General features: G+C 35.2%; 1 protein-coding gene across 7 annotated transcripts in view; it reads left to right on the top strand.

The window, feature by feature from the left end:
- Window positions 1-27,541, top strand: part of LOC122568212 (segmentation protein cap'n'collar) — a 111,266-nt gene that overhangs the window by 52,949 nt on the left and 30,776 nt on the right. For all 7 annotated transcript variants that reach the window (XM_043727701.1, XM_043727692.1, XM_043727683.1 and 4 more), the window contains exons 4-5: window positions 14,764-15,074; window positions 16,662-16,859. In XM_043727701.1, coding sequence (XP_043583636.1) covers window positions 14,764-15,074; window positions 16,662-16,859 — 509 coding nt within the window. The remainder of the gene's footprint in view (window positions 1-14,763; window positions 15,075-16,661; window positions 16,860-27,541) is intronic.

Below are 27,541 nucleotides of genomic sequence, written 5' to 3'. Positions count from 1 at the left end.
TTAAAGATCTCGTGTCGCCACAATAGAGCTTTTCTATGAACTGTAAGAGTTTTTACCTGGTCTGCATTGCTTCTACGATTTCCTTAGATATTTTTTTGCAAATCATCCCTGTTCCATAAGCAGCAAGCGTATCCAAAGATTCGTTAAGATTTTCATTGTTGAATCTGGCTTTCGGTCAGATATGAAAGTCGTTATTAATTGTTTTGTCAAATTTTCTTTTTTTTTTTTTAGTTCTGCGTCAACTCATTTTTCCTAGACATTAACTAAATTATAAAAATTTATTTAAGGTATCCATTGAAAATTAAACGGTTCCTGAATTTTGTACATCGAATTAGTTTTAATAAAATAAAACGTCTGGCAAATTTAATATGAAGAAGATAAAATTATTGCAGGTTTTGAAGGTGATTGGTTTGGTTTTTCAATTTTCTCGCATCGAACATATCGTAAATTATCATTGAGCGTGCTGTAGATAAGTATATTTGAATTTGCTATAAAAGATTAGTTTTATTACAGATAATACGCAATTTCCGTCGGATAATCGCAACAATTAGTAATTTTACAAGATCAGTAAATGCACCTGTTTCTCAGAATTGATTACAAAATGGATTATCCAATACAGGAAATGTCACTTATATTTTACGCTCGTGATCCCAGGAACAAAAATACAAATTGAAGAATAGAGAAAAATGCAAATCCAAACATTAAATAAAAGGTAGCCAAGGCCTAAGGTAAGCTTTTGGCCGAGAATTCTGTTGATTTAGGATAGATATGTATCAGACCAGGTTGGTTAAGGTCGACCTGTCACTTGAAGTACCATTAGCCCTTTCTAGACAGTCTCTCTTCAGTCAACCTTCAACCTGTCATTATTGCATCAAGCCATTTTTCCAACTGACTCTCATGAGAAATTCCTTTTAAAAGTGAAACGAAGATCTTGTGACCTAAAGAAAATTATTCTAACATTTCTAAAAACTTAGATCTCGCGTTAATTTTGTTCGTTGCTTCCCAAACGTTCTTGAAGATGTTCAATCAAATCTAAAAAGCATAAAAATGAATCTTGATTGAAAGTAATTGTAGTTAATTGAAGCATATAGCAAGACCGCTTGCTCGTACTGAGAAAGATATATTTGTGACACTTGAAGTGGCATAAATGAGGTTTCCAAACGCAACCTGATTTTCATCTTGTTTTGAGCCATTGAGAACTTGCCTGATTTCGTTCGTACCACGAATTTAGGACCACGGTGTATAAGTAACGCACGAAGCTAGCGATCGACTAATTCAAAATATGTTTTGTCATGGAATAGGTCACTGTGCCACTGCATCTCGAGAGAGAATTCGTGCATCATGACAACTTGCAACACGTCGAAGGTTCAACAAAATCTTGTTTTCGGGAACGAGACGTCTCTTTTAGGGCATCGTTGTAAGGAAAAGTGGTAACGGATACAAGTCAATTTCATTTAAACATCTTTCCAAACAGAGATTTCCAGTCACCATGATCTTTTCCTTTTCTCGAAAGCTTCGTTTTACGCCTGTGGTGGTAAAACTCGTACGCTAACAAATAAATCGCTTCGATATGTTTCTGTTCCATCGAAATAAGAGACGAAGACGCGTCACTGAGCTTCGCAAACTCTGAATTTCCAAGATGTCAAGATCAAGATCAAGATCCTCGCAACCTGCATTTTGCAATATCACCGCGCCAAATTTCATACATTATCCAGACAAGATCATACCTCGTTTACAAAGAAGGATCTCGTGATACGCCAACCGTGTATACTTTGTAAATTGTATATAATTAATCGGATAATTTATTGCGTGTTGAGCGAGTTGAAATAAAATCTGCTATTCGAGCGCTATGGCGTCACGTTCCAGTTTCCGCGCGAAGAAGTTTGCTATTACGTTATTTTGAAACGAGCAAAACGGATAACGGAAGGAGGGAGGAACGGATACGGAAGCAAATACGATCAGAGAAGAAGTTTTCGAATGTCGAAACGAGAAAAATGCACCGCCTAAGCATGACTGGGCTACCGTTGCTCTCGTGAACGCGTGGCCAACGAAAAGTGCAAGCTAAACATGAAGAGCGAACGTCATAGTATGAGGTGGCAACAATGCTCATTGACGGCAGAACTTGACATCCAGAATGACTGGTGTGTACGAGGGTGTTAACTAGGTCTCTGACCCCGTTTACAGAATCCTTTGCTATTGCCTGGTTTATATACATTACGCCTCAATGTTGCTTAAATACAGGATTCCATTGCTATTAAAACTTTAGGCTCACGTGGTCATAAATTACTATATACAGTGGCTACAAAGATTATTCCCACATAGTCTTATTTTCCAATGAAATACTTCTTTTTACCAGCCTCTATAGTGGCAGATAAAGTAGAAATCGATACACCATAAATTTTAGTAATTTGTTTTATCTTCTTACCTTCAGTTGTTAGCAATTACTTGCTAATTGTTAATTCCTTTGAAATACAGTTCAGCATATGGTTTAGATAAGATTTCTGAGATGTATATCGTTGACGAACGAAATTTAGCAACCTTTGTATCAAAAGATTTTTGCCATATTTGTAACAGTCATCTATTTTGTGGTGCACAGTGAACAAAATAGTATTTATACGCCACCGCATTTAAGCACTATTGTATTTATGTATTAATTAATTCGATCCAATTATAATAGATCTCTTATCACTTAATAGTATTTACCTTTATATGGTAAAAAAAGAAAAACTTTAAATACTTGTGCGTAATATTTACACTGAACACCGTAAAAGAAGTAATTTATGGAGGACGTCGAAGAGCTATGTACACAGGTGCAACTTAGATAATCAAGTAGATGCAATTACTTGATACAACATCACATGAGATGTTGTTTTTATGTATCAGTGATATAGGAAAGCTTGTCAGTGAATCGGATATGGTAAACATTATTTTATGCGTATTATGTAAGTTGCGGGGGAAAAAAGGAAGCAAGTGTAAAAAACATTAGCGTCCGGTTACATAAATACACAGTGTAAAAAGTTATAGGACGTTACGTGTTTACACGTAATAGAAAAATTTAGATTACCTAGTAGTTTAATTTCGATTTGAAGAAATCAAAGTTCTCGAAACGTTACAACCTACAACGTATTAATATCTTGTGCAACAGCCTGTACTTAATCATAACATATTAATATTATGCAAATGGTTTCTGTAAGTTGATAACCTTTTTCGTCATATCAGTGCCACATACGCAGATACATACATCCATAAATAATGTCCCAGATTGCAGGAACTTCACAGCTCTTTTTTAGTACACGAATCCAGAAATAGTGCGTGTTACATATTTACATTTGCATTTAATAATAATTTACGTTTTTACTTCATTATTAAACGTATAAAATACGCTATTTACTATAAGTCATTAAATTGTAGAGGAGGAAATAACTATCTCTAACTCATTCAAAATGTTTGTACGATCTGATGATACATTACACGTACAAATACTTTACACGAACAAATGTTAAGTTACGTTATTAATAAATATTGTTGAAGGTCACCACTTTTAAGAAAACTCTACATCTGGTCTTTTTAGCTTTCTAAAGCACTGAAGCCATCGACAGCGTATAGACAAAAGACTGACCATAGACAGTCGACAGGCGACGTTGGCTTCGGGGTTTTTCAGTTATAGAGTAACACTGCTAGCGTGCGGATCTGGACCAGCTCATATTATTATTTCATTCTTGTACTTTTCACTTCTGTATTTAAAATATATTTTTCTACCTTATAATTTATCCACGCGTCTCTCTCTTTATACATCTAATAACCTCAACAAATATGAATAGAATATTAGAGAAGACGGTACTTAGTAGTGTCCCGTTTTTTTTTCTTTTTTAATTTAGAACGTCTTGGAATAGATTTAAAAAAGGAGACGAATAATTTCAGGCAAGTCTATGTAAAACGAAAATATCGATACTGTTGAAGAAAGCAGTGTATTATATTTTTCTCGCTTTCTAATTTCCGAAATACTGTTGATAATTTACAGAAATTAGATCTATATCGTGTCGTTGCGTACTCATTTTGCAAAGAAACGCAAGAAAAAGTCAAAAACCAGGATCGTATCTATCAGTACGTATTGCGGAGACGGGCCGCGATGTTGGAAAAGCACAAGTTCATGCAACCACTATTATTTATCGTATACAGAGGATGTCCTAGACTTGATTCCTCCGTGAACGTTCCAGAAGATCGAGCACGCATTGTTACGTTATACTTTTGTAGGTGATCGCATTTCGCTTATACAGAATACTTCGCCATGGGCTACAATGATTTGCACTTATTGATTAATAAATCAATGCTCCGAAATTCTAGTTACCACTCGTATGTAGTCAATCTTTCTCTTTGACTTTTCCAAACCAAAGTACGATACTTCGCGATAGATTACACGCTTAATTAAGAATACCTTCCTAATGTTTCGTACAGCTGTCACGCTTAAAAAATACCTTTAAAAAATAGATTAAGAAAAACGAAATCACCTTTTCAGTATATTCGTATAGAAGCAGGGTAAATGCACTTAAAATGGAAAACTGTAAGGCAGTGGAAGATATCGAGAAAATAACAAATAAATAACGGCTATCATAACAATTACATGGTAATTACATTTTCTTAAACAACAGATAGTCATATCGACTATTGAGCATGAATTATAAATTCATCGTTGCGGGCAAAACGTTCTTATATTTAGTAACGATGGAAGGAAGGATTTCTTCCAAAAATTTCATTTGAGGATATTACTTTTACGTAATATGTAATATATGCGGTATTGGTAGTGAGGCCGTGTCGGTGGTAATTAGGAAATTAATCTGATACGTCCCGCGCGCGCGAGACAGAATTCGAATAAGAGTGACGACACAGGAATAAAGGGTATCGATAGAACAGGCATTTGACAGGATTTAGATACCATCTTAACAGCAGTGCTTTACAGCCTTTATCATCTGTCGAGTCTAACCTACTGGTTGGCACTGGGAATCGCTAGTCACCGTCAGACACCAGTAAAATATATTTATATCAATGCATGAGAATCTTGTTTTAAATCCAACTGCGCTATTTACATTTATGCAAAAGATGGTAATATTTAATAAACGGGAAATTTCGAATCTATACTACGTATAATTTTAATAAAATGATACGACTTCAGGACGTAGAAAGGTAAATTCTTTCGAAGAAGATTATATCTTACTTAGATTTATGTATATAAGGCGAATATAAAAAATGTTTACACACGTTTGTTAAATTTTCCATCCGTTTGTCATTCCGCACGTAGAAAAATTATCTATATATGATTTAAAAAATTCGTCACAAAATTCTCGTGTTAGTAGGAACTTTAATGCTACTAAAATCGTAATTAAAATGCAAAAGTGCAGGAAAATAGATAATATCAAAATTACGCAGACACTGTGCAGATGCTTGATAAACAGTAATAACTACAATTTTCTACTTTGACAATTACACAGCTTGGTTTGTATGCGAACACGAGTGTACTCGCGCCTGGTCTGGTCAACGATGTCTTAATGTACTTGAATCCAAGCATAAGTGCTCTACGGTCTACAAATATCATTTCCTTTCACTATATGTTCATAAATATTTGATTAATATACACATAAATAGACTGGGATTTTTATACATATGAGGAAAAATTGTTGAGAGAAAAATACAAAAATATGCAAAATGCATATAATATACAAAACTGTAGTAACTAAATACCTACAAACGTGTACTATCTCTTTTCACTGCATAATTCTAAACATTTGATCAATATATTCACTATATGATATATGACATGATACAATAAAAGACAGAAGTTTGACAAATATTTATCCAAAATGCCCGTATCAGAAAAATGAATCGTTAAACCGTTCTCAAAGTTCCATAAGACATGGAAAAAGATTTTGCGAGAATTTTTACACGGGAAAAATACCATTCAACGTAATAAACAATACTACGATGGCTATATCACTATGATACACATAAACAAAAATTCACACATACATATTTATCAGAGACGGGAGATGAATCGTTAAATTGATCTCAAATTTCCACAAAACATGGAAACAAATTTTTCCAAGAAATTTTGTAAGGGAAAAATACCATTAAACGCGATAAACAATACTATAACGACTATAGCACTGCAACATACACGAGTAGAAGTTGGAACATGCATATTTCTGCAAAGTAGCCGTATCAGAGACGGAAGATGAATCGTTAAACCGATCTTAGAGTTCCATAAGACAGAAAAAAAATTTTGCGAGAATTTTTACACGGGAAAAATACCATTCAACGCAATAAACAATACTACGACGACTATATAATTATAATATACATAAACAAAAGTTCACACATACATATTTATCAGAGATGGAAGATGAATCGTTAAACCGATCTCAGGGTTCCATAAAGTATAGAGAAAACTTTTTACAATAAATTTTGTAAAGGAAAAATACCATTAAACGCGATAAACAATACTATAACGACTATAGCACTGCAATATACACGNAGTAGAAGTTGAAATATACATATTTCTACAAAATAGCCGTATCAGAGACGGAAGATGAATTGTTAAACCGATCTCAGAGTTCCATAAAGTATAGAGAAAACTTTTTACAATAAATTTTGTAAAGGAAAAATACCATTAAACGCGATAAACAATACTATAACGACTATAGCACTGCAATATACACGAGTAGAAGTTGAAACATACATATTTCTACAAAATATCAGAGACGGAAGATAAATTGTTAAACCGATCTCAAAGTTCCATAAAGTATAGAGAAAACTTTTTACAATAAATTTTGTAAGGGAAAAATACCATTCAACGCGATAAACAATACTATAACGACTATAACAATGCAATATACACGAGCAGAACTTGAAACATACATATTTCTGCAAAATAGCCGTATCAGAGACGAAAGATGAATCGTTCAACCGATCTCAGAGTTCCATAAGACATGGAAACAAATTTTTCCAAGAAATTTTGTAAGGGAAAAATACCATTAAACGCGACAAACAATACTATAACGACTATAGCAGTGCAATATACACGAGTAGAAGTTGAAACATTCATATTTCTGCAAAATAGCCGTATCAGAGACGGAAGATGAATCGTTCAACCGATCTCAGAGTTCCATAAGACACGGAAACAAATTTTTCCGAGAAATTTTGTAAGGGAAAAATACCATTAAACGCGATAAACAATACTATAACGACTATAGCAGTGCAATATACACGAGTAGAAGTTGAAACATTCGTATTTCTACAAAATAGCCGTATCAGAGACGGAAGATGAATCATTAAACCGATCTTCGAGTTTCGTCAAACGTCGATACAGATTTTTGCAAGGGTAAGAGTCGAAGGACAATGACTCGGGGCTATGTCCTAGTAGGATGCACCCCTGGTTAAAGCTCGTATACGCGGCAACGTCGACCGATCAAGACTCGGTATACGCTCCCTGGTCACAGTGGGGAGTCGGAGAATGGCATTATGGGTAGAGACCTTCCCTCCCTTCTCTCCAGACCTCCAGCGCGCATTGTCTGGCAGCCATATTGGAATAACAGCCAACCCCGTCGTGATTGGTCCGTTTTTTAACGGAGAACCCGTCGCTTGGCACAATACTTGTTCCTGGCCATGGTTAGGCAATGCCTCGCTACGCGATAGACTATCAGTCGACTCCATGCTGTGCCTGCATCAAAATCATCTGCCAGTGCCGGCTGTTATGATTCTCCTCGAGGTCGTGTCGACGAGATATCATGCAGGAATCACGATGATCGCGTCACCATGAAAGGAAATTCCCTCGGAAAGTCGAATTTTTCGAGTTTCTCTGGATTTCCATCGTTAATGCGCGTTCGCTATATCGATGAGGCTTGCCAGGTTGTAGCTAACTTTACTGGGACGTACTACTGCGAATAATCGTTCCTCTCGTTTCGAGGTCCCAGAAATTTCAGTAGAATAAGCGCAGATAAGAGACGATTCTACGGGAAAGTGTATACGAGCGATGTGAAGTGCTGTAGGTTTTGTCTGAACAGTGATCGGGTCGTTGCTGCTTCTACTGTAGGGTTCTACGAGTTGTTTGCATCGAGTGACGTGAACAGTGTACAAGTTCTATCTTTCAGATACGATTTAATTAATTTTGCGGCTACGGACACGAATGTGACTTTGTAAAACTGTGATGCACTGTGATCGTTTCGTGCTAGTCGCATTGTGGATTACCTGTTTTACGGATTATACTGCTTGAGGTATGTCGTTGTATGGAAAGAATTTTATTATTAACGTACCTTCGATGATGTCGAATACCTGTTCCTTGTATGTACACCCGTTCACTCGTAGTAATTGTTTATAGTAATTATGATGTAATTTGATAATAAATGGTAATAAATGGTTTGTAGAATTTCATTCGATACAATAATAATGGCGCTTTTAACATCGTTTTTGTATCTTTGTTTAAGTCATTGCTCTTTCACTGTACGTTTAAAGCTCGTGAAATAAAAGTAATTTCTTTCTATAGACAATTTTCAAGGAGTTTCTCGATACTTCGTGGTTGCGACGGCTGCAGCCGCATGGGTACAACAAATAATAAGTAACACGGATTCGACAGGCAATAGATAATCTGAATTTCTTAAATTACAAGGAAATTTAAATTTCCATAGAAATTTTATTCTATTCTTGGATCATAAGGACTTAAAGGATCATTTTGAAAGTAAGAATTTTCAATACTACCTAATATTTAGAATGGACATTCGTTTGTTGAAAATTACCTGGCGATAATGTGAAAATAATATAAAAATTTGATGGATATATTTAATTTAGATTCCAAGTAGAGAACATGATACTATCTTGAAAAATATCGCAAAAATATTGGGGCGCGTTGGAAGTCAATCAAAAGTTTGCGCAATGAATGATCGTATCAATTTGAAATCAAATTAAAATCTGAACGCATTGCCAATTTCACATTGCAGTCATATGCTTTGTGTAACTTTCTGTGCAACTCTTGTGTCACTGCCACACTCTTACACTTTCATATATCTAGTAACATATACACACACATTACCTCAGTTTTATTTCGCTCAAACGTAGGAAATTTGTCAACGATAAAACAACACGATTCGGTCTAAACCGATTGAACGAACACAGCAAAGTTCTATATCTTGTACCAAGTAATAGCAAATATTTCTTTCGAATCAGAAATTAATTTTGTATCACAACAAAAATCCTATCCAAGAAGGATGTGAAAGACTAGAAACTCTAACCATTTCTAACGTCGCGACTCTGATTCTACATTCTGTATGGTTGTTCGGTCGATGCGTTCCGGTAAACGTTGCTCGATAAGCATCGATGACACCGGTCAACGACAACAATTAATGATCTAGCAAGAATCAATGAACGTGATTATAAGTTAGGCTATTTATAGTGGCACCAGGTGACACACAGGGCACGTTGCACGCCCATTCGCGCGTCTACTAAGCAAACGGGAAAATGAGACGTCAAATGGAATTGGAAGCGTGTCGGTATCGATGATTCGCACCCTTTTGTCAAGGTCTGCAAATAAGATTTGTCCCCGATATATTTATCATCCACAAGGGTAAGGATAATCGTGCTAGCGCATTCGTATCGTAGAATTCTTTTCGCCTCTGTGGCATTGAAACATTCGTGTACGAGTCTCTAGGAAGTGGATGCGGCATTAGAGGCACGAACACTGGTGGCGTGGTACCTTTTCGACGCTTCGGCCCAAAGGGCCATTGGTCGAAAAATTTTGTCGAGTAATGCAGGAATTATTATCCGAAAAAGGGGCGACGGTGCAGGGGTGCTGTGGAAGAAAAAGAAAATGGTCGTTAGGCGCGCGCGAAATGTGAGAAATGATCTGTCGACGTTCCCGTGGCCGTGGAAAAAGCCGACCGCGAGTTCAAAGAAGCCGTAGAATCGAAGAAGACTGAGAACCGCGCCATTAGACGCACCGTGATCCAGCGAATTCGCTCTTGCGTTGGATTTAAACAGGAAAAGATTCGTTCCCCAGAGACATCTCGTTCTTTCGCTCTTCTTTTCCCTTCTACTCGGGTTTCTACCCGGATTTCGATAAAAATATGTATAGACTGCGACGCGCAAAAGTATTCGTACATTTACCGTGGACAGATTCTACGTTATATTCTGTGTGTTATATAAAACATTTTCGAATTTTATTAGCTGCGTAGCGGGACACGACTATCATGTTTATGCTGGTAAAATTTGAAACGAATCGGAAAACGTACGTATATATTAGGTTGTCCGAAAAGTTTCTTTCGTTTCGTAAGGTGATAATAGATGAACAACAATTTCTGTTTTATATTATTTTATTGAATTAAATAAGATCCATTTCGTTCTATTTCTATTATTACGTTCGTGCATAACTCAATAAACTAATATAAAACAAAAAACATTGTGCGTCTATCATTTCCTTATAAAACGAAAGAAACATTTCGGACAACCCAATAGAAGAATATATATTTATCGCGAACGTGTATGCAGTAAAGTCTTAGCGTAGAGCTTATGGAATTGGATTATCAAAGAGTTAGTTCTACATAAATTGCATCAATGAATAAGGTTACTTCCTTTTATGGTGTTTTTGCTTTTCTCGTAACTGTATTACATATAAGCTTGATGACTAGGAAAGTAGACCATAACAAAATGTAACTGGAAGTCCGTTCCAGCACGGAGGGGAAGCATACTGAAAAAAAACTAATGATAAAATAATATTACATATTTTTACACATTCCTTAAGAATATATTAAATCCTTTGGAATTGATGCTTCGTGCAGCTATTTTTGACTTTCACCACAGAACATTTTTATGGGTATAATATATAGCTAACACAATACCTTTTTAAATTTTTAGTAACACTATAATAAGACACAGTTGTCGTGATTACGTTCTGATAAGGTTGTAATGAAACCCGTGCACGTACGTAATAGTTGTAAGATATTTATCGCAAGCGTAAATTGAACAAAAAATTAGCATATACAGCAGTCATCTTAAACATATAATAAGTGTCCTTTAAATATTCGAGGCTTGTAAATGCAATGAATAAATTGTGTATCTAAATATTTTTGCGATCTCTATGAATGTATATGCTATTTCTACTAAATATATTGTAGCTTTTAGGTACATTTTCAGATTTCATTCAAGATCATGATAATCATAGAGTCTCGTTAAACAGGCGAATGTTTCGTGTAACACGCATAATATATTTTATGTACAAAAGGTTTCAACAGGTATGGAATATTTTCATGCGTTGCCGTATAGCATCATAAAATATTTTCCAATGAAACATTTCGTCCACTTCTGAAATGTCGACAGTTTCATAGCTCATCAATCTCGTTTACAACTTTCTTAATAGAAAAGAAACGAAACAACTTCTACGTTTTATTATCTATTTAGATATTTCATTCGAGGCTTGACACTGCACTTTACTTTTACAAATGATCATGAAATAAAAACTAAATAACTTGTAAACAAATAAATTACGTTTCAATTCAATTTCTCCTAAATAATGAAATCATTATCGTTATTATTTTTATTATTATTATTATTGTTGTTGTTGTTGTTGTTATATTCGTTCGTTCGTGCCTCTAAGACGTACAGTTTTCATAAATAAAACTCGAGAATTATCTTCCTCAGAATACATACGTGGTTAATATATCTTATGCTTTCTTCAAATTTGAAAAAAAATGGTGCACACTCTGTTGAGGAGAATGCTTGGAGTTCCCAAATTATAGGTGGCCATTATTGTGCGGTCTGGCACGCATTTGGGCCAGACAATGGCCGCCACTACTCGTTAATGTAATAGCCATCCCAAGCTGGGATCTTCCTTCTTCGCAGATACCGTACTCATGACCAGCAGAAGAACGAAAAGCCTCTTCTTCTTCTTTTGCCGACCCGCCTGTCGTTCGGCTCCGACCTGTCTGTATTCGAGCAGCCTTCGAAGAATTATTATTTTATGAGATTATTATCTCTAATAACATCAGCTCGCAAGGAAAAAAGGAAAAGACCTCTCTCTACTGTCGAAAATTTCTCACTCCGTCTCTTAACTTCTTTTTTCCTGCGCACGCCAAAACGAGACTAATTAGCAGACAGAGCGAAGCTTTGCACCATTGCTAAAGTTGCAGTCGATTTGTCGTGTACCCTACCAATAATCTGTATGCCAAGTTATTATCTCGATACAGGTGTCACGCATTGTTGAAACTTAGTCCTCTTATCCGTTTTAGATAAATTACGAAACAACAGCGAAGAGTCACTTTGAGGATTCCCTCTTTGCTTTTAATTAACGTAGCCATGTCTTTGTTACGTGATATGTGGAACATAAAAATTACCGCGAATTACCCCGTTTTACTTTGCGAGTAATTGTTCGTCGGAAATTCCTCCTGCAGGTAGATTGTCTTTGACTGTTCAGATTATTATTCAATCCGTTGACGGTCGTGTATATAGCAATTAATTTATTACCGTACGGTATCACACATCTAAATTCATCGCATAGTTCCTTTCATCGTCGTACTCTTTCATTCTCATAGTTAAACAACGGGCACGAGCCTCGAGGAATTAAGTATCTAATGATTTGTCAGGATTATCATTTTGCCGCGACTATTCTAATACTTACGAATAGGGTTGTATGTATGACGTTTCGAAGAAACTACATGCGATATCCCATATGCATTATCGCATTGGAAGCTAAAAAATATTGACAACGTCGAACCCGTGCACAAATACTATGTGTGTTCGCTTTCGGCGCTTTTCGAGAGAAACGGTTTTAAAAATTCGATGCTACTTCATAAATAAATAAATACTTTTTACTTTGTATTTATCTTCATCGATGATACCATAAAATTTAGTTGCAAATCGTGCATTGATCCCTCTTCAGCAGCGTAAAGCGACGAAGATGGATCATGGTTCTTAAAAATATCTCTATCGCGATAAAGTCTATACAATAAACAAAAATATTATTTTTCACAGATTTACGAAATAAATATAAATGTGATTTTTACGCGTCGTGCAAAGCACAGTGAAGGACTCTATCAGTTGCATATGAAAAGTCAAATTTCACGAAAATCGGACGTACTATATTTGCGTAGTGAAGCATCGATTCGAAGAACAGGCACTTTAGAAATTTGTACGCATTGTAGATGGTGCGTTGCGCGTTTTCAAGAGCGACGGTAAGGTAAATGTAGACTGAGATCGCGTTCGGAGCGTGCGTAAGGGATGAAGTAGGGTAGAAACGGGGACGCGCGATTGGCCGTGGGGCGGGAACATTTGGGGGTTGTTCAAACCAGCAGGTGGATCTTCAACAACACCCCTTTGTCCCTCAATTAGTTACGTTTTTTTTCCTTTCCTGTCCCTCCTCCGAAATTTTACCTGTCCGTCGGCTACAGTCAGTTTTCGAGTGCTGCGCCTCCAGACGAATCGAGTTTTAGTCGAGTCACAGTGAATCCGGTTTGCTCAAATCCTCCTAGAACCATTTTTATGTATAATCTTTTTTTTAAACATGTTCAAACGCCCAATCGCCAAATGAATATAACGCGTAGTAGATTTTTCCGTGGAAATATTACGTTTCTAGAATTTTTACAGGGTTGAATCAATGCGTCGATTCGTAACACCTATTTACCAATATTCGTTTGTACATGTAATAACGATGTATCGATGATCGTGTAAAGTATTGATTTTGATGAAATATTTTCAATAATATTAAGATGTAGTAATAATAGGGCGTATGAACTTTGAAGCATTTTTTACGTCAGATAATCATGGTGTTTTCAAGAATGATTTATTTAGTGAACTTTAGATGAAGAATATTCGTAAGGATACTATATGAAAGGAAGACGACTTTTATTATGTGATAGAATAGTGCAACTAATTAAACGTTTGAACTAAACGTACGTGATCTAACAAACATCTTTGGTGCGTTTAAGATTTGTGATAAATCTTTTCGTCGTTTTATTACGTTAAAAAAAAGATAGTGATACAAGATGTAAATATCGAACCATGGCTTGGAATTCAGCATACAAAGTAATATATATTTTTATATACTCTATTCATATACGACAGATTGAAAATTATTGTGGTGTAAGACGAGGTTTTGAAAATTCAGTTTCAACTCTTAGAATCATGGTTTCTATAGTTTCGCAATTAATTAAGCTACCCATTTATAACTTTGTTTTCCGTCTCGGTACATTTCACGACTTGAGAAAATATACTGAATCTTTGACAACGATACGCCGTTTCGCGAAAGATAGCAGCAAACCGATTTACACTGCTACGATCCTTAAACCTGCGTATAATCGTAACGCGCGTCCCACCCTCAGAAATATTTCTTTCAGATTTCGAGGTCTGCTATTAGCTGGTAAAAAGAAGGATAGCAAGCGATGAATTATAGTTGTCAATAAATAACGTGCGGAATGTAATAGTGGAGAATTAAAGTACGCAATCTATCCGGTACTGTACAATCTTAACTGCAATTAAATACTTTTAAATGATCCTTAAGAGTCGTACTTGGGCACGCGATTCTGTTTACGCTTACTTATGTTTCGTCAACCGATAATTTGATCGCGTGCGTTCTTTCTGTGAGTCAGACGGGACAAAAGTCGCTATTAGATGAGACTGATGCGACAGATTGAAATATGAGTAATAACGCTTTTTCACGATTAAACAATTTTTCTCCTCTTGAAGGATGACCTTGATTCGATCTGTTTGAACTTAACGTGTCTTGTGTTACAGGTGAATATATCCTCAATTCCGGCAGTCAAAGAGAGAACGGAAACAGCGCGGTCGAAGAAGACGATCAACTCCTTAGAGACGCGTCGTTAGATTTAAACAATCACCCGTTGGCCGGGCTAGCCGACGATTCTTTGGGATTAACCAACACTTTAGAACTCGAGAATGATTTCCCTTCGGACTTACTGGAAGGTGGCCTCTTAGGAAGCGCGAACGTCGAAGGCCTTCTCAACAACGATACCTTGGGTCTTCCCGACGGATTCAACCTCGAGGAGGCGCTACAACTTGTTGGTCTCGATGAGGCGCAATCAGAGGTTCGTTCGATCTTTATTTGCTGATATTTCACTGAGTTTTATCTCGTATTTATTTTTGGAATTGTTTTTCTTGAATAATAATAACAACAATAATAATCATAATAATAGCTTTCGACATTCTTGCGACACATATCTCGGTGGGCACAGAGACTTTTCTTATTTTTTTCATTCCTACGTTCTAATCGTTAGACTGCGAATTTTTATGCATTTGTAAGAAATTTGAAAATACAAAATTGCACGTAATATGAATTACGAATGCATGTAATATGGAAAAATATGTAAATTGACTAAAATGCAGTACCTCTTACGACATGAAACAATTTTCCAGCGAGGTTCTATCTTTTTAATTATGTCTTCAAAAGTATAAATTTGCATGAATATTGGCAATGTACTAATTATTCTTAAGTCTACCCATTGAGTCTACGCGGAAGGATTTTATTTTTAGCATTGCGTGTATAGAGTAATATATTGATTTCACTTGTTCGTCTATGGTTGCTAGCAATATTTCAGGCTATTCCGTGTTTCTCTTTAAAAACGAATATAACAAAAATCGATATTAGATAGATTTTAATATATTTTACAATGTCTTATAAACGAGAGTCACTTCCTTCCATCCTGTTTGTTGAAATCGTTTCACAATTATCATTAGAAAGATTCAGTACTCATTTAACTCTAATTTAGAGTATATTTATTTATGCTATACGATTATAGTGCACATATGCTAAGTTTGTGACTATAAACATTTTAAAATAGACTTTTCCAATCGTTACGGTAAATTGTATTTATATTAATTTTCTTTATAAAGATACAGTGTAATAGTTTATCATTTATTTCGCCACCGCTGTAGAATTGTTAGGTCGATGTTAGAATATTTAGTTCTTCATTTTTGTATCTAATTAACTGAATTTATTATAGCGTTATAAAATAGCGACGTAGCGATAATCTTCCCCAAGATAGAAACGCATGGATCTTTCTAAAGTTTTATAACTGTTATAAATTTTTCATTTTCGATTTTCTATTGTCTATTTATTATCCATGTACAAAAATATAAGACTGAGATCCGTCACTGTAATCTTTGAAAATAACAAATTACAGATGTAAGGTATTGGTATACAGAAAATAGAATATTTCATCTAATATTAACGTTATGGTCAGCCATTTCTTTCCAGACTATCCCCGATAGTCTTACTGTAAAAGCATAGTAAATGAAATTATGTATTAGTGTCCTGCGCAATTTTCCAATTATCATTGCAATTACAAGGTCAACTCCGATACAAGTGGAATAAATAAATAAACGATTAAATAGATTTACCTACTTAAAATGAACTAAGATATTTAAAATACATATTTAACATGCGTTTAGTTTAAACTTCAGGTATACCGATAAAATATTTCATCTATTTTTGAACGATGTAATACGGGAAAATCGAACGATCCTAATGAAAATACAATAAATCCAGCCATAGATTAATCTTTTTTGCACAATGTAAAATATTCCAAAATCGTGCAGTTTGGTTAACCATTCGAGCGACTTGTCGTTAACGAAAAGCTGACATTGGCATTATAATATGAAGATTGCTTATATAGGAAACGAAGCCGGAAGTGAAGAAGAAGGAAAAAGATAGCATCGAAGAATCCACGAGTGCAAAGGACGAGTCGGCTATTACCAGCTCGAGCAGCGTCGAGGTCGCGAAGTCATCCAGGTGCGAGGATCCTGAGACCGGCGACATGATTCACACACCGCAGTTTCATCATCCCCATCATCCACACCATCGTTCCTTGCAAGTACGTACGACCTTGATTTTATTTTTTTCAATTTATTGTTATCTCCTGCTGGATATCAATGTGCCAAGTTGTGTAATTCTAGAAAAATTAGCATTTTCATTAACTTTTTTCTTCATCCGATGCAACATCGAGCAAGACGATTGTTAATAAAGTGTGTCTCCGTTTAGCATTAAGTAATTATATTCAACGATCGATTTATGCATATGTTTTTATTATTACATATTACTACATAACATATATTCATATGTACGTTTATATTATTAACAAGTATCCAGACACTTTTTATTAGGAATCATCAATATTCGCGTTATTAGAAAATCGTTTTCAAGCTAATAAAACCTTCATTTACTAATCAACTCTACGTAATTCGATTGTGGTATATTTTCTTGCTTCTAAAAATTTATCTCATAAATTGTAACTTCTGTGATTGTACAAGTTGTGTAAGTTTCAAAATTGTTGAAGTTACGATGAAACGTCACGTTTCTTCTACGAGGAAGACCTTTTCATGATTAATTATTCAATAATATAAATATTCAAAATATTAGCTGATATCGTAAACAATATTATTATAACATACGTACACGTGTATTACGAAGACAGCATATAGTTGATATAATTATTCCATAATTAAATGTTTTTATTTATGAACCATAAATAGCGTTTTGTATATACTCACAGCTTCATGAAAACAGGTGGAATAATTCCATCGATCTAAAATCGTATCTTTCTATCTCATTACGTTACTTGAAAATTACATCTCATAATCATATTTCAACGTCAGTTGATAAATCTTAAACGTTTAGTTCACGTTCCTATGCATTTCGTTTATACGAACAATATCAGCCTTTATGTAATAATGTAGCTGCATGTAGATCACTATAGATGTGACTAATGTTGATATAATTATGCAGTTGTCATAATTATTCAAATATCAATACAATTATCATAATTATCGATTATTTGAAAATTTACTCGGGAGATTTAAATTGCTGGTGAAAAAATAAGGAAATAAAATTTACATTCTTGAACTGAGTAATTATTAAAAAGAGAAAATTCTAGCAAATTAAAAAGCAATTGTACATAGTAAATGTCGCATATTATTTATGACTTGGAATATATTTTATCTTAGTTCGTCAAATTTTGTTTTATACATTTTCTCATAAAATGCATTTATACTAAAAATAATAATAAAGTACTAAATATTCCAGGTTATAGTTAGCAAACTATGTATATTCTATGTCTAACTCAATTGGGTTAAAGAAAACTCCGGTAATCATAAACAACAAATTTTTATTCTCCAATGAATTTCGTATTTTTATTAATTTTTATAAATAAAAAACTGATCTGAATTTCAGGCTGACGATTACAAGGAAATGTTTTGCTTGTCTGTTATTAGACAAGTTTGTATTGTTCATAAATTTACGTTATTATTATTCATCGTACACGGTCGAAAATATTTTATTGCAAATCTACAGCTCTAAATATGTATGGCACATCGACGTACGAACGATGGCTTCGATATTCAATTTCTATCAAGACAGCTTGATATTTACCCGAATTTCAATGTATGTATATGTCGCATGCGATTTGTTACACTTTAAATGACTTAATTCTAAAGCAACTTATCTATATTCGAAACCAGTTTTCGATAAATGACACGTGTAGTTCGACGAATATAATAGCAAAAATCTTGTCTTATCAAATATGCGAATACCTACATCAGTTTATTTTGTTATATTACCAATATATATTATAACATATAACCAATATATTTCATATTTACTTATTATTAAATGTTATATATTATATATTTTATTATATTACCAATTTTACTTTGGATATAGATACTAATTATTTTCAAGTCTTTGAGCACTGAAAAGTTTATAAACAGTAGAATTGTCAATGACTGAAACGTGAAACACGAAACATAAAATTACCCAAAAGATCAGAGTGAAAGCTACGTGAAACCGCATGATACAAAGGAAAATTCGAATTTTCATCCACGTAGCTTACAATCATTCGCATCTACAAAAATGTATTATTGCAAGCGTACAAAATTTCGATGGAAAATTTTATAAAACGGATAATTCTGGCGTCAATGCATCGTACCTCTACGATATGTCTGTTCAAGGATATTTATAAAAAGCTTTTCTCGTATTTGATATATTAACCGCTAAAAATGACGAATTGATGGCTCCAGTGTTAATGTATTGTACGTATAATAGCTACTTATCGTCAGCAAATTTCATTCACTTTAACAATATGTCCGTCAAAAAGATATTACTAAAAAGATTTCCCATGTACCTAATAGATTAGAGCTGCGGAAGGTTAATACCATTTCGAATCACGCTACTGAAAAAAGAGCTCATAACAGCGGGAAGAAACTCACGTCTCAGAAAGGAGAAACGCGGAGCTGGCTACAAAGAGAAATAGTTGTTTCGGTAATTGAGGTTGCACTATATTTTCCAACTTCTACCACATTTCTTCGAACCTACTGACACACATAAGATGCGCGTAACGTCCGAGATAGGATCGGTTAATGTTAATGCAACGAACGTCTGTCGCTTAGATCGAAATCCACGAGACATCGCGCCAGAGAGAAGACGCGGCTTCAAGACAGGATTTTAACACGTTGCCTGTCGTGAGATGCACAATTTGACGCACAGAGAATCCACTACAATAGCTGCGAATATCAAAAATTCATTGATTCTCAAACACCATCACATGTAAATCCTATGGTGCTTCTCAGTAAAAAAGAACAGTGGAAAAGATACGATTTTTTTTGGGGGGGGGGGGTGGAAAGATAAAATATGCAAGTTAAAAGGCAAATATCAAAGAGTGCAGGTAATTTGTTATTTTTAAGGCTCTGGCAAATGAATATCTGCTAAACGGCTATAAGTTACAAGCTAAACTTTGCCACCGGTTTACTTTGGCAAGAACTTTTCTCGCAATACTCTGCTGGAGAAATATGGATCGAGTGTCTAATGTGCAGACTCTGAATATCTGATGATAACTTAAATAACTCGCTTTTTATCTCATCTTTCATAATTGTGATTTTCTGAACCAAAGCGTTATAATCGACAAGAAGAATAAAATTATATTTTTTTTAGGATATTGTACCTAATTTCAAATGTCCGATATTTGATTTCCTATTGCGTACGAAGTACAATTTATGTCTTTTTTTTTTAACGTTACTTCAATATTGAAAATTGATCATAACGTTAGAAACATAGGACTTCTCTTAAATTGAGCGTAAATGCCTGTATAACGCAACTGAATAGCCATAAAAATGGTATATTTGTTGCGGACGAATATGTAAAAGCGAAATTCAACGAACAAAATGATATTCCGTATTTTGCTACTTTCCTCTATATTCATCGACACTTGAACAACCTCACCGCTATCCTATTCAAGGCTAAAACAATTCTCACCAGAAAGGACTAAAAATAATTATTTCTAATTATTACGGCTGTCAACGTGTTAAGCTTCTTCGTGGAATAAACGTCTCTCCTAGGCTCGCAGTTTGGACGTTTTTACGTTTACGTCGCGAATAGCCGGCGAAATAAGTCACGTTGTTAGTCGGGAGGAGGATCGTGACAATGACCTACCGAGATAGTCCTCGTCGGGCAACGAGAGACGCGAACGTGACGCAATGCATACGTGCACAGGACTTGGTGCATGCACGTGGAGAACTACACCTGAAAACTGCCGCCAATCGGAGAACTCGGGGACCCCTACCATGATCCTTGCCGAGCACGATCGTGATCGCGTTGTATTCCTGGCAACGCGGCCGCGACTAACACTCGCGAACGACATGCGGCTCGAAGTAAACGTAAACCTTGTGGGAAATTAGCGTGCTATTTTTTCCCTCGTCGAAAAACTTTGACCCGTTAACGTCGTTGAAACGGAGTCCCGGATTAAATCGCTAATTTGATATAAAAGCGATTGTGACGCGAGAAAGTGTAGTGTTGACAAAGATCGTCCAAATTTCAAACTAACTTAGGACTTAGTAAGAATATAAGGTAGAATGTGTGATTCGAAGGAAATCTACCCCATTCCGTGATATAGTATAATTCTGTATACATCGATTATTTATTTTCGTTACAATCTTCAAGCTGCGAGGAAAAAACGACTAGAGTCAACAGGCATTATCGATTGATAAATCGATTCGGTTTTATCTGATTACTTTAAGAGCACCGTGACAGTTTTACACAAGTGCGTGCTTCGTTTTGTGATCATTTTTGTGCATGATTTATTGTTAAAAATCCGCCACGTTACGCGAATATTAATTACACGACGATGTATTCGCGGTGACAACGGAGGAACTGATCGCCATATAAGAATACGAGAGACAGTACAAATATTTGTTTCGTGTATTTGCGATGGCTAATGGCTATCGCTGTCGCAGCGTTTAGCTTCATTAATCTCAGTCGAGATCGATTGTTCGCTTGGACTCGAGAAATCGACGATTTTCAATTGTTTTAAAAGAAACTGTCGAGGGAACGAATGCTTTTTTACTGCAACAGACACACATGAATGACGTGCAGCAGTTTGTCGTTAAGTCTCATTCACAGAGCATCGAACAACAATACCAAGCTAGTTCAGAATGTTGGAATCTCGTTGTGGACGAAGGTCTTTTTCAGGTACATACAAGAAACACGTTATCGTACTGCAAGGTAAATAATTACATAATGAAATAGAAGACGTAACAGGGAAATATCGATTTACAACCAATTGAACATTCACAGATTGAAAAGTAGTTTAACATCGTTCGACAGTTAAATTATATATCTGACGAATGTAACGAGCGTACGTACTATTACACTGATTCTGCGTGTGCCATATTATTTTCGTTACTAATAACTATCGTCTTTCATACGTGATTATCTTCCAGAAAGAATATTATATCGATGAATGAATATTGAATGATTATATTTAACACGTTCGCGGCATATCCTTTGGATTTGATTCGGCACATAATTTTACGATGATATTGACTCGAACTCGGCGCATGAATCAAAGGTAATGAAAGTTGAAAAGAACGGTAGAAAGCAGGAAAAATTTCATAATAATTCGTAGAAAGCAGTAAGTAGAAAAGTCTTCAATCAAATTTAATTTAATTTAATTCGTAGTTGTTACTTGAAACAATAATTTGCAAGATATTATCTATTTATAGTGCTTCAAAGTAAAAGAAATGTATTTATAAATTCTATGCACCCTATAACAAAAAAAAAAAAAAAAAAAAAAATAGAAATGAACTTTTGCGTCACGTGTAAAATTGTACAATATAAAAACAAATATTCTTCGGGAATGATCTATGGTGCCAAGAAAAAATCCGATCAACAGAACGAACGTGTTAATTTACTAATGTAAGAAAGTCAAATTATACTACCAATTATACTTCACGAATTATTAATTCTAATAGATATTTTATAATTCATGATGTCCATTTATATATCGGTTTTATCAAAGAGATTTACCAATTTGATTCTCTCGCTCTAAGAACAAAATTCTTCGCAAATGAATTCCACGCGAACGCAAATCTTGAAGTTATTACAAGCAAACAATTCCACGTGACGCTACGATCTAAATTGACTTTTGCTAAAAATAAAGAAGAGAAAAAGCAGACGTATGTTATGTGGACATTGGTAAGAAATTCGTATTCGTAATATAGTCACACGCATAGGAGTTGGATCTCGCGACCTTGCCTCTGGTGTAGAAGTGTGTAAAGCGGTGATTACGATGGCCACGGACATGTAATATCCAGCGTTGAGCGTCCGCAGGACTCTCAATACGTAATGAGCAAGCTAAATTAATACATATATACCCACTGCCGGGACCTTTGCCTAAGAGAAGGTTGTACTGTGCGTATTGTACAGAGAGATTACGCAAGAAGACACGGTGTCGCCGCTCGCGAACCATATCATTTTTGGAACTCTTCTCTCACGCGACTGTCGTATTAACACTGACCTCACTCACCTGTAATTGCTACTTGTTACCATACACCAAGATACAGACGACGCATATACATAATACGTCCCATTATACTCGCTACCACGTTATATTCTTACGTATCGTCGGATTTTTATTCTTCGCTCGTATTCTTCTGCGATAACCTTGAACGAGTCGCACCACCTTTGATATCGTACGAAGCAACTATGATGTAGTACACTGTTGTATTATCAGGACAATCGGAAATATTTCAAATAAATCAGACTGCTTTCCACTAATTTCATCACCTAGTTATACTATACATAAGGAAATCGATGCATTATTAGTAGTTTTCCGTATATTTTAAATTACAAATGTTAATGGATCTGTGGTTTCTTTTATGTCGATATATTAATTCATAGTAGTATCGATAAGATCTTTGACTTCGTTTATTTCACGATTAATTTCATCAGTCTACTATCCAGGAAAAGAAACATGCAAATTCTGTGTTTTCAGTTTACATCATTATATAAGGACTATGTAAAAATTTGCATTATGATTCTAGCATGTTGCTATTTATATCGCTTCATCCATTTCTGTATTGTTCAATGAAATTTTTTTTCACTGAAATGATGAAATTTCGTAATTTCAATCTTATTGCATACGTGATTCTTCTTCTCTTGCATAGAATCTGATTTTCTTACAGTTTTGCGTGTTACTTTTATCGGAGACGTTACATATCCTGTTTGTTTGCTAAAACAAAAGCAAAATTGAAATATAAGAATTCGAAAATGGTAATACCGTTAAGCAGCCTTTCAGCTTTCACAATTTTTCTCCGTGTAGAAACTTAACCAGAAGACGAACCCTTCCTGAGATTCGCAGGTATCGACGGTGAAGGATTGGGACAGGTACTTTATGGTTTCACAGTGAAAATATTTCCATCTTCGGCAGTAAAAGGCGAAAAGCCTTAAACGTCCACAGTTTTGACAGAAAAAAGGGATCTCCAAAAAGGATTTAAGTGCTAATTATGTGGAAGATCTTTACGACTCGTCGCCATTTATCCTTTGTGAGCTACCAATATCGTTTCTGTATCTTAACTACCTCTAGACCAATGTCATCGCCAATTTATTATGTTCCAACACAATAAATCTTCGTAAGATTGCAGCACACGTTTCACACTCGCGTTTCTAAAATGGAATAGTAATTATTTCATAAACTTCCAATTGATCGTAAAAAAAAATCATTATAATATGCATTTGATACTTGAAATTTTCGAACTATCGAATAACACAAGACAATCGTAATTGCATAATAAAAATCAAAGTTCATAGTAATGTATTAATAAATTTTATGTCTATCGAATATTTCTAGAGATTAAGATGATTTTAATTTCTCCGATTTCCTTCAGCAGCAAGAACCATAGAACTTTTTGATCGACCTAATGATAAAACAAGAACAATGAAATATCCAAGCTACGCGGAATAGCATAAAATGGCTTTAGATGTATTCCAAATAAGTTCGAAAATAATATCGTATGATTAAAAATAAAGCGAGAGAAGCCAACGATGCTCTATACGTGGGTAACGAGCAGGAATTACAAAAAGCAACTTTAAGAGATCCGCGCAAGTAACGAGAGAACGAACCTGAGCGCATCAGAATGCAATAGTAATTACAGCCGCAGCCCTCCGGCACTGATGGAAGTAGTTGGAAAATACAAGTGCAAAACAATTTAAATATCTTCGTGCAAATTCAAAAGATAATAATTTATATACTGGCAAATACCCAAAGATATGTGCTTTCACTTTTCTATAAATAATTCACCATGATTATAATACAAACAGCAAATCCTTTTCTTATCTTAAAAACAGTACATTTTCCGACCGATTCAAATGTAAGATCCTTTTTCAAAGAAAGAGGTGTACAGAAAATTGAATGTTCTCATTTTGGGAAAGTTACATTTTTCAATCGATGGAAACATAGAAAATTCTTTAAAAAAAAGGAAATACGCATTTAAATATATCTTTACCACCCTATGCTACTATTTCTTTGAATATTTATTTACTGTTGTTTTATATACATAAAGTATATGGCATGAAACATGTAAAGATTAAGGCAAGCACAAACGTGTATTTATACTTAGAAAAATAACGTCGTTTGTGCATATGAACAAAGTGAAAACGTATGGGAACAAAAAATTTCTACCGAAGGCTTGACTCACACGAAATAATTCTGACAAAAAAAGAAAAGAAAAAAAGAACGACGACGAATTACCATATTCTGCTAATTTCCGTCAATATAAACAAATGGTATCGCCTAACGAAACACCGAACAGATAATAAAACTCATCTATCGTTTGATACGCCGGTTCCTCTCAACGTTTCGCAACGACACAAAGTTAGACAAGCACTTAGACACCGGTCATCGTGGAATTATAAAAATTCAGGCCGACCTTTGACCGTGATCGACGGGCTTGGTGTTGCATATCTTTCTACAAGGATTTGCCAGACCGAGAGAAGCGGTAGCGCTTTATTTACTATGCCACTTGGATATTTGCTTAGAACCTTGAACGGCGAAGAAGAACCCTCAAAGTATCCTTGGACTTTCCATAATATTTACACGCAACATCGAGTTACGATTGGAGAGAGGAAAGAAAGCGCGTCTTGAAGTAGAAATAGAGACGGAGAATCGAGATGGAGATCGAGATGGAGATGAAGCAAGATAAAGGAACAGAAAAGAACCGAGATCGTGAGAGAGGGCGATCCGAGAGCTACGGCCTGAAAGATAGTGGCGAGTATGTTGGATCGCGAGCGAGCAGAGTCGTAAGACGAAATTAATAAGAGAAACGAGGTATGTAATATGGAAATGAGAAGCTGAAGGAAAGAGGGAGACCGACCGAGGCATTAGGATGCACTTGTGGCGATACTTGAAGGACTTGGCGCGAGCCTGCCGCGGTAACCCATGCCAGTGTGCATTAATCTGATGACTATCTGAATGAATCATAATTAATATCTTGGCCCATTAGCCATGAGAGTATACCGCCGACCATAAGTAATGCGCATGCTTTCTCTGCGTATCTTTAATTACTTGTATTTTGTCGATAGTATACTTGCCGTCGAGATTATTGTATTCGGTTAACTATCGTTCACTTTGCTTTCGTTCCATGTGCTACATATTTTTCGGTTGCTCTTTAACGAGCGATAAAATTGTTGATAGTGGGTGGGACTGTGATTTTTACTTACTTTGAAATTTAAATTATTTATATTAATAAATGGAATAAATACATTAGATATAAAGAATGTTCAGGCTACCTCTGAGTTATAAATATCTTTATCGTATAATCTGTTTACACAAGCTTTTTAAAGGAACGTTAAAAAAAAAATTAAAGTACATATAGAACGTGATAACATCCTTTCTAGAACTCAAACAGATTTTCGATAAAGTCGATCTATTATAGGTAGTCTGACCAATTTGACATTGAATGTTAAAGAAGTTTTTGGTAATAAAGAATACCTTTTGGATACCAGCAGCCCATCTGACAATGTTTCCTCTTACAATTGATAACAATTCGATGTTCCTTTAACGTGGTCAAACTTATGAAATAGATAATTTAGTAAATATTTTTTTTTTTCATGATTAATCGAAAAAACATGATGATGTGATTAGCACGTTCAGCGATAAAGTCAAATATCTGTATGAAACACTGCACAACTTTTTCATCAAACCGGGATAAAAGTCTACATGTGTTTCATACATTACGTTTCGATTCTTTTTTCTCCGCTTTTTTGTCTTACAGCACAAGCAAACGTTTTCCCACTTAAATTACACTTCATTTATTTAAATTATATTCAATTTGACGATAAATGGTACAAGTTTTTGTAAACTGTAAACGACATATTCGAGAAACGTTATGGTAGTTTCGATATGACGAAACCAAGTGTCTTCGTTTCCACGTGTTTACCATTTTTACGAGTATACTCGTCATATTGCACATTATCTTTTCATCTGAATTTCTTACAAAGTCAACTTTTCGCTTTAACCATATCAGATAGGCTATAAAACGTACAGAACAATTTCGATTTTTTTTATACTTATTCACACGATTACTAAACGTTACGAAGATTCCAGTCTCGTAAGATTCTTCTCTTCCTTTCATTTTTTCGTCTCGTTGATTATTGATGATTTTTGATCTTCTAAAAGCTCCTTGTATCGAGCGTACTTTTAACACGTAGTTTTTGCCACGTGCATTTGGCAAAGAGTTAGTAGAAAATTGTCAATCTTTTTGTTCCGACACGAAAAATTCGCTCGCGACAAATCCATTACGAGAAAATTATTTCCACGTCTTTCGCATGAGACGCGACCATCTGATCATTTTATAAGGAAAGTCCAGTTTTTAGCGCGTTTTCAAGGTACGTGAGTCTATATACTCTTGTACAACGATCAAGCAATTTTCACCAAGAACCAAGAAACGCGACGGGGCGTCACAGTCCGTTCCGTTCGTCAGAGATTCCAAACAGCTGCTGGACTTATGCACTGTGAAATACATAATGCGTCGCGGTATGAGCTATCTAAGATGTGTGAAACGAATTTACCTCTTTGTGCAATCATCAAGCTCCTCCGTAAGTTTAAAGAGTAAAGATAATTCCATGCTTGATAGTCGTAGAAATGCGAATATAATTAATACAATTTCGATCCTCGGATTATCCTCCGAATAAACGTACAGCAATTTAGGATTTCAGATCAAAAGGAAGCAA

This window comes from Bombus pyrosoma, linkage group LG1 (assembly GCF_014825855.1).
Source record: "Bombus pyrosoma isolate SC7728 linkage group LG1, ASM1482585v1, whole genome shotgun sequence".
Lineage (NCBI taxonomy): Eukaryota > Metazoa > Arthropoda > Insecta > Hymenoptera > Apidae > Bombus > Bombus pyrosoma.
The sequence above is the reverse complement of the archived record's forward strand: the minus strand, read 5'-3'. Positions and strand labels throughout refer to the sequence as shown.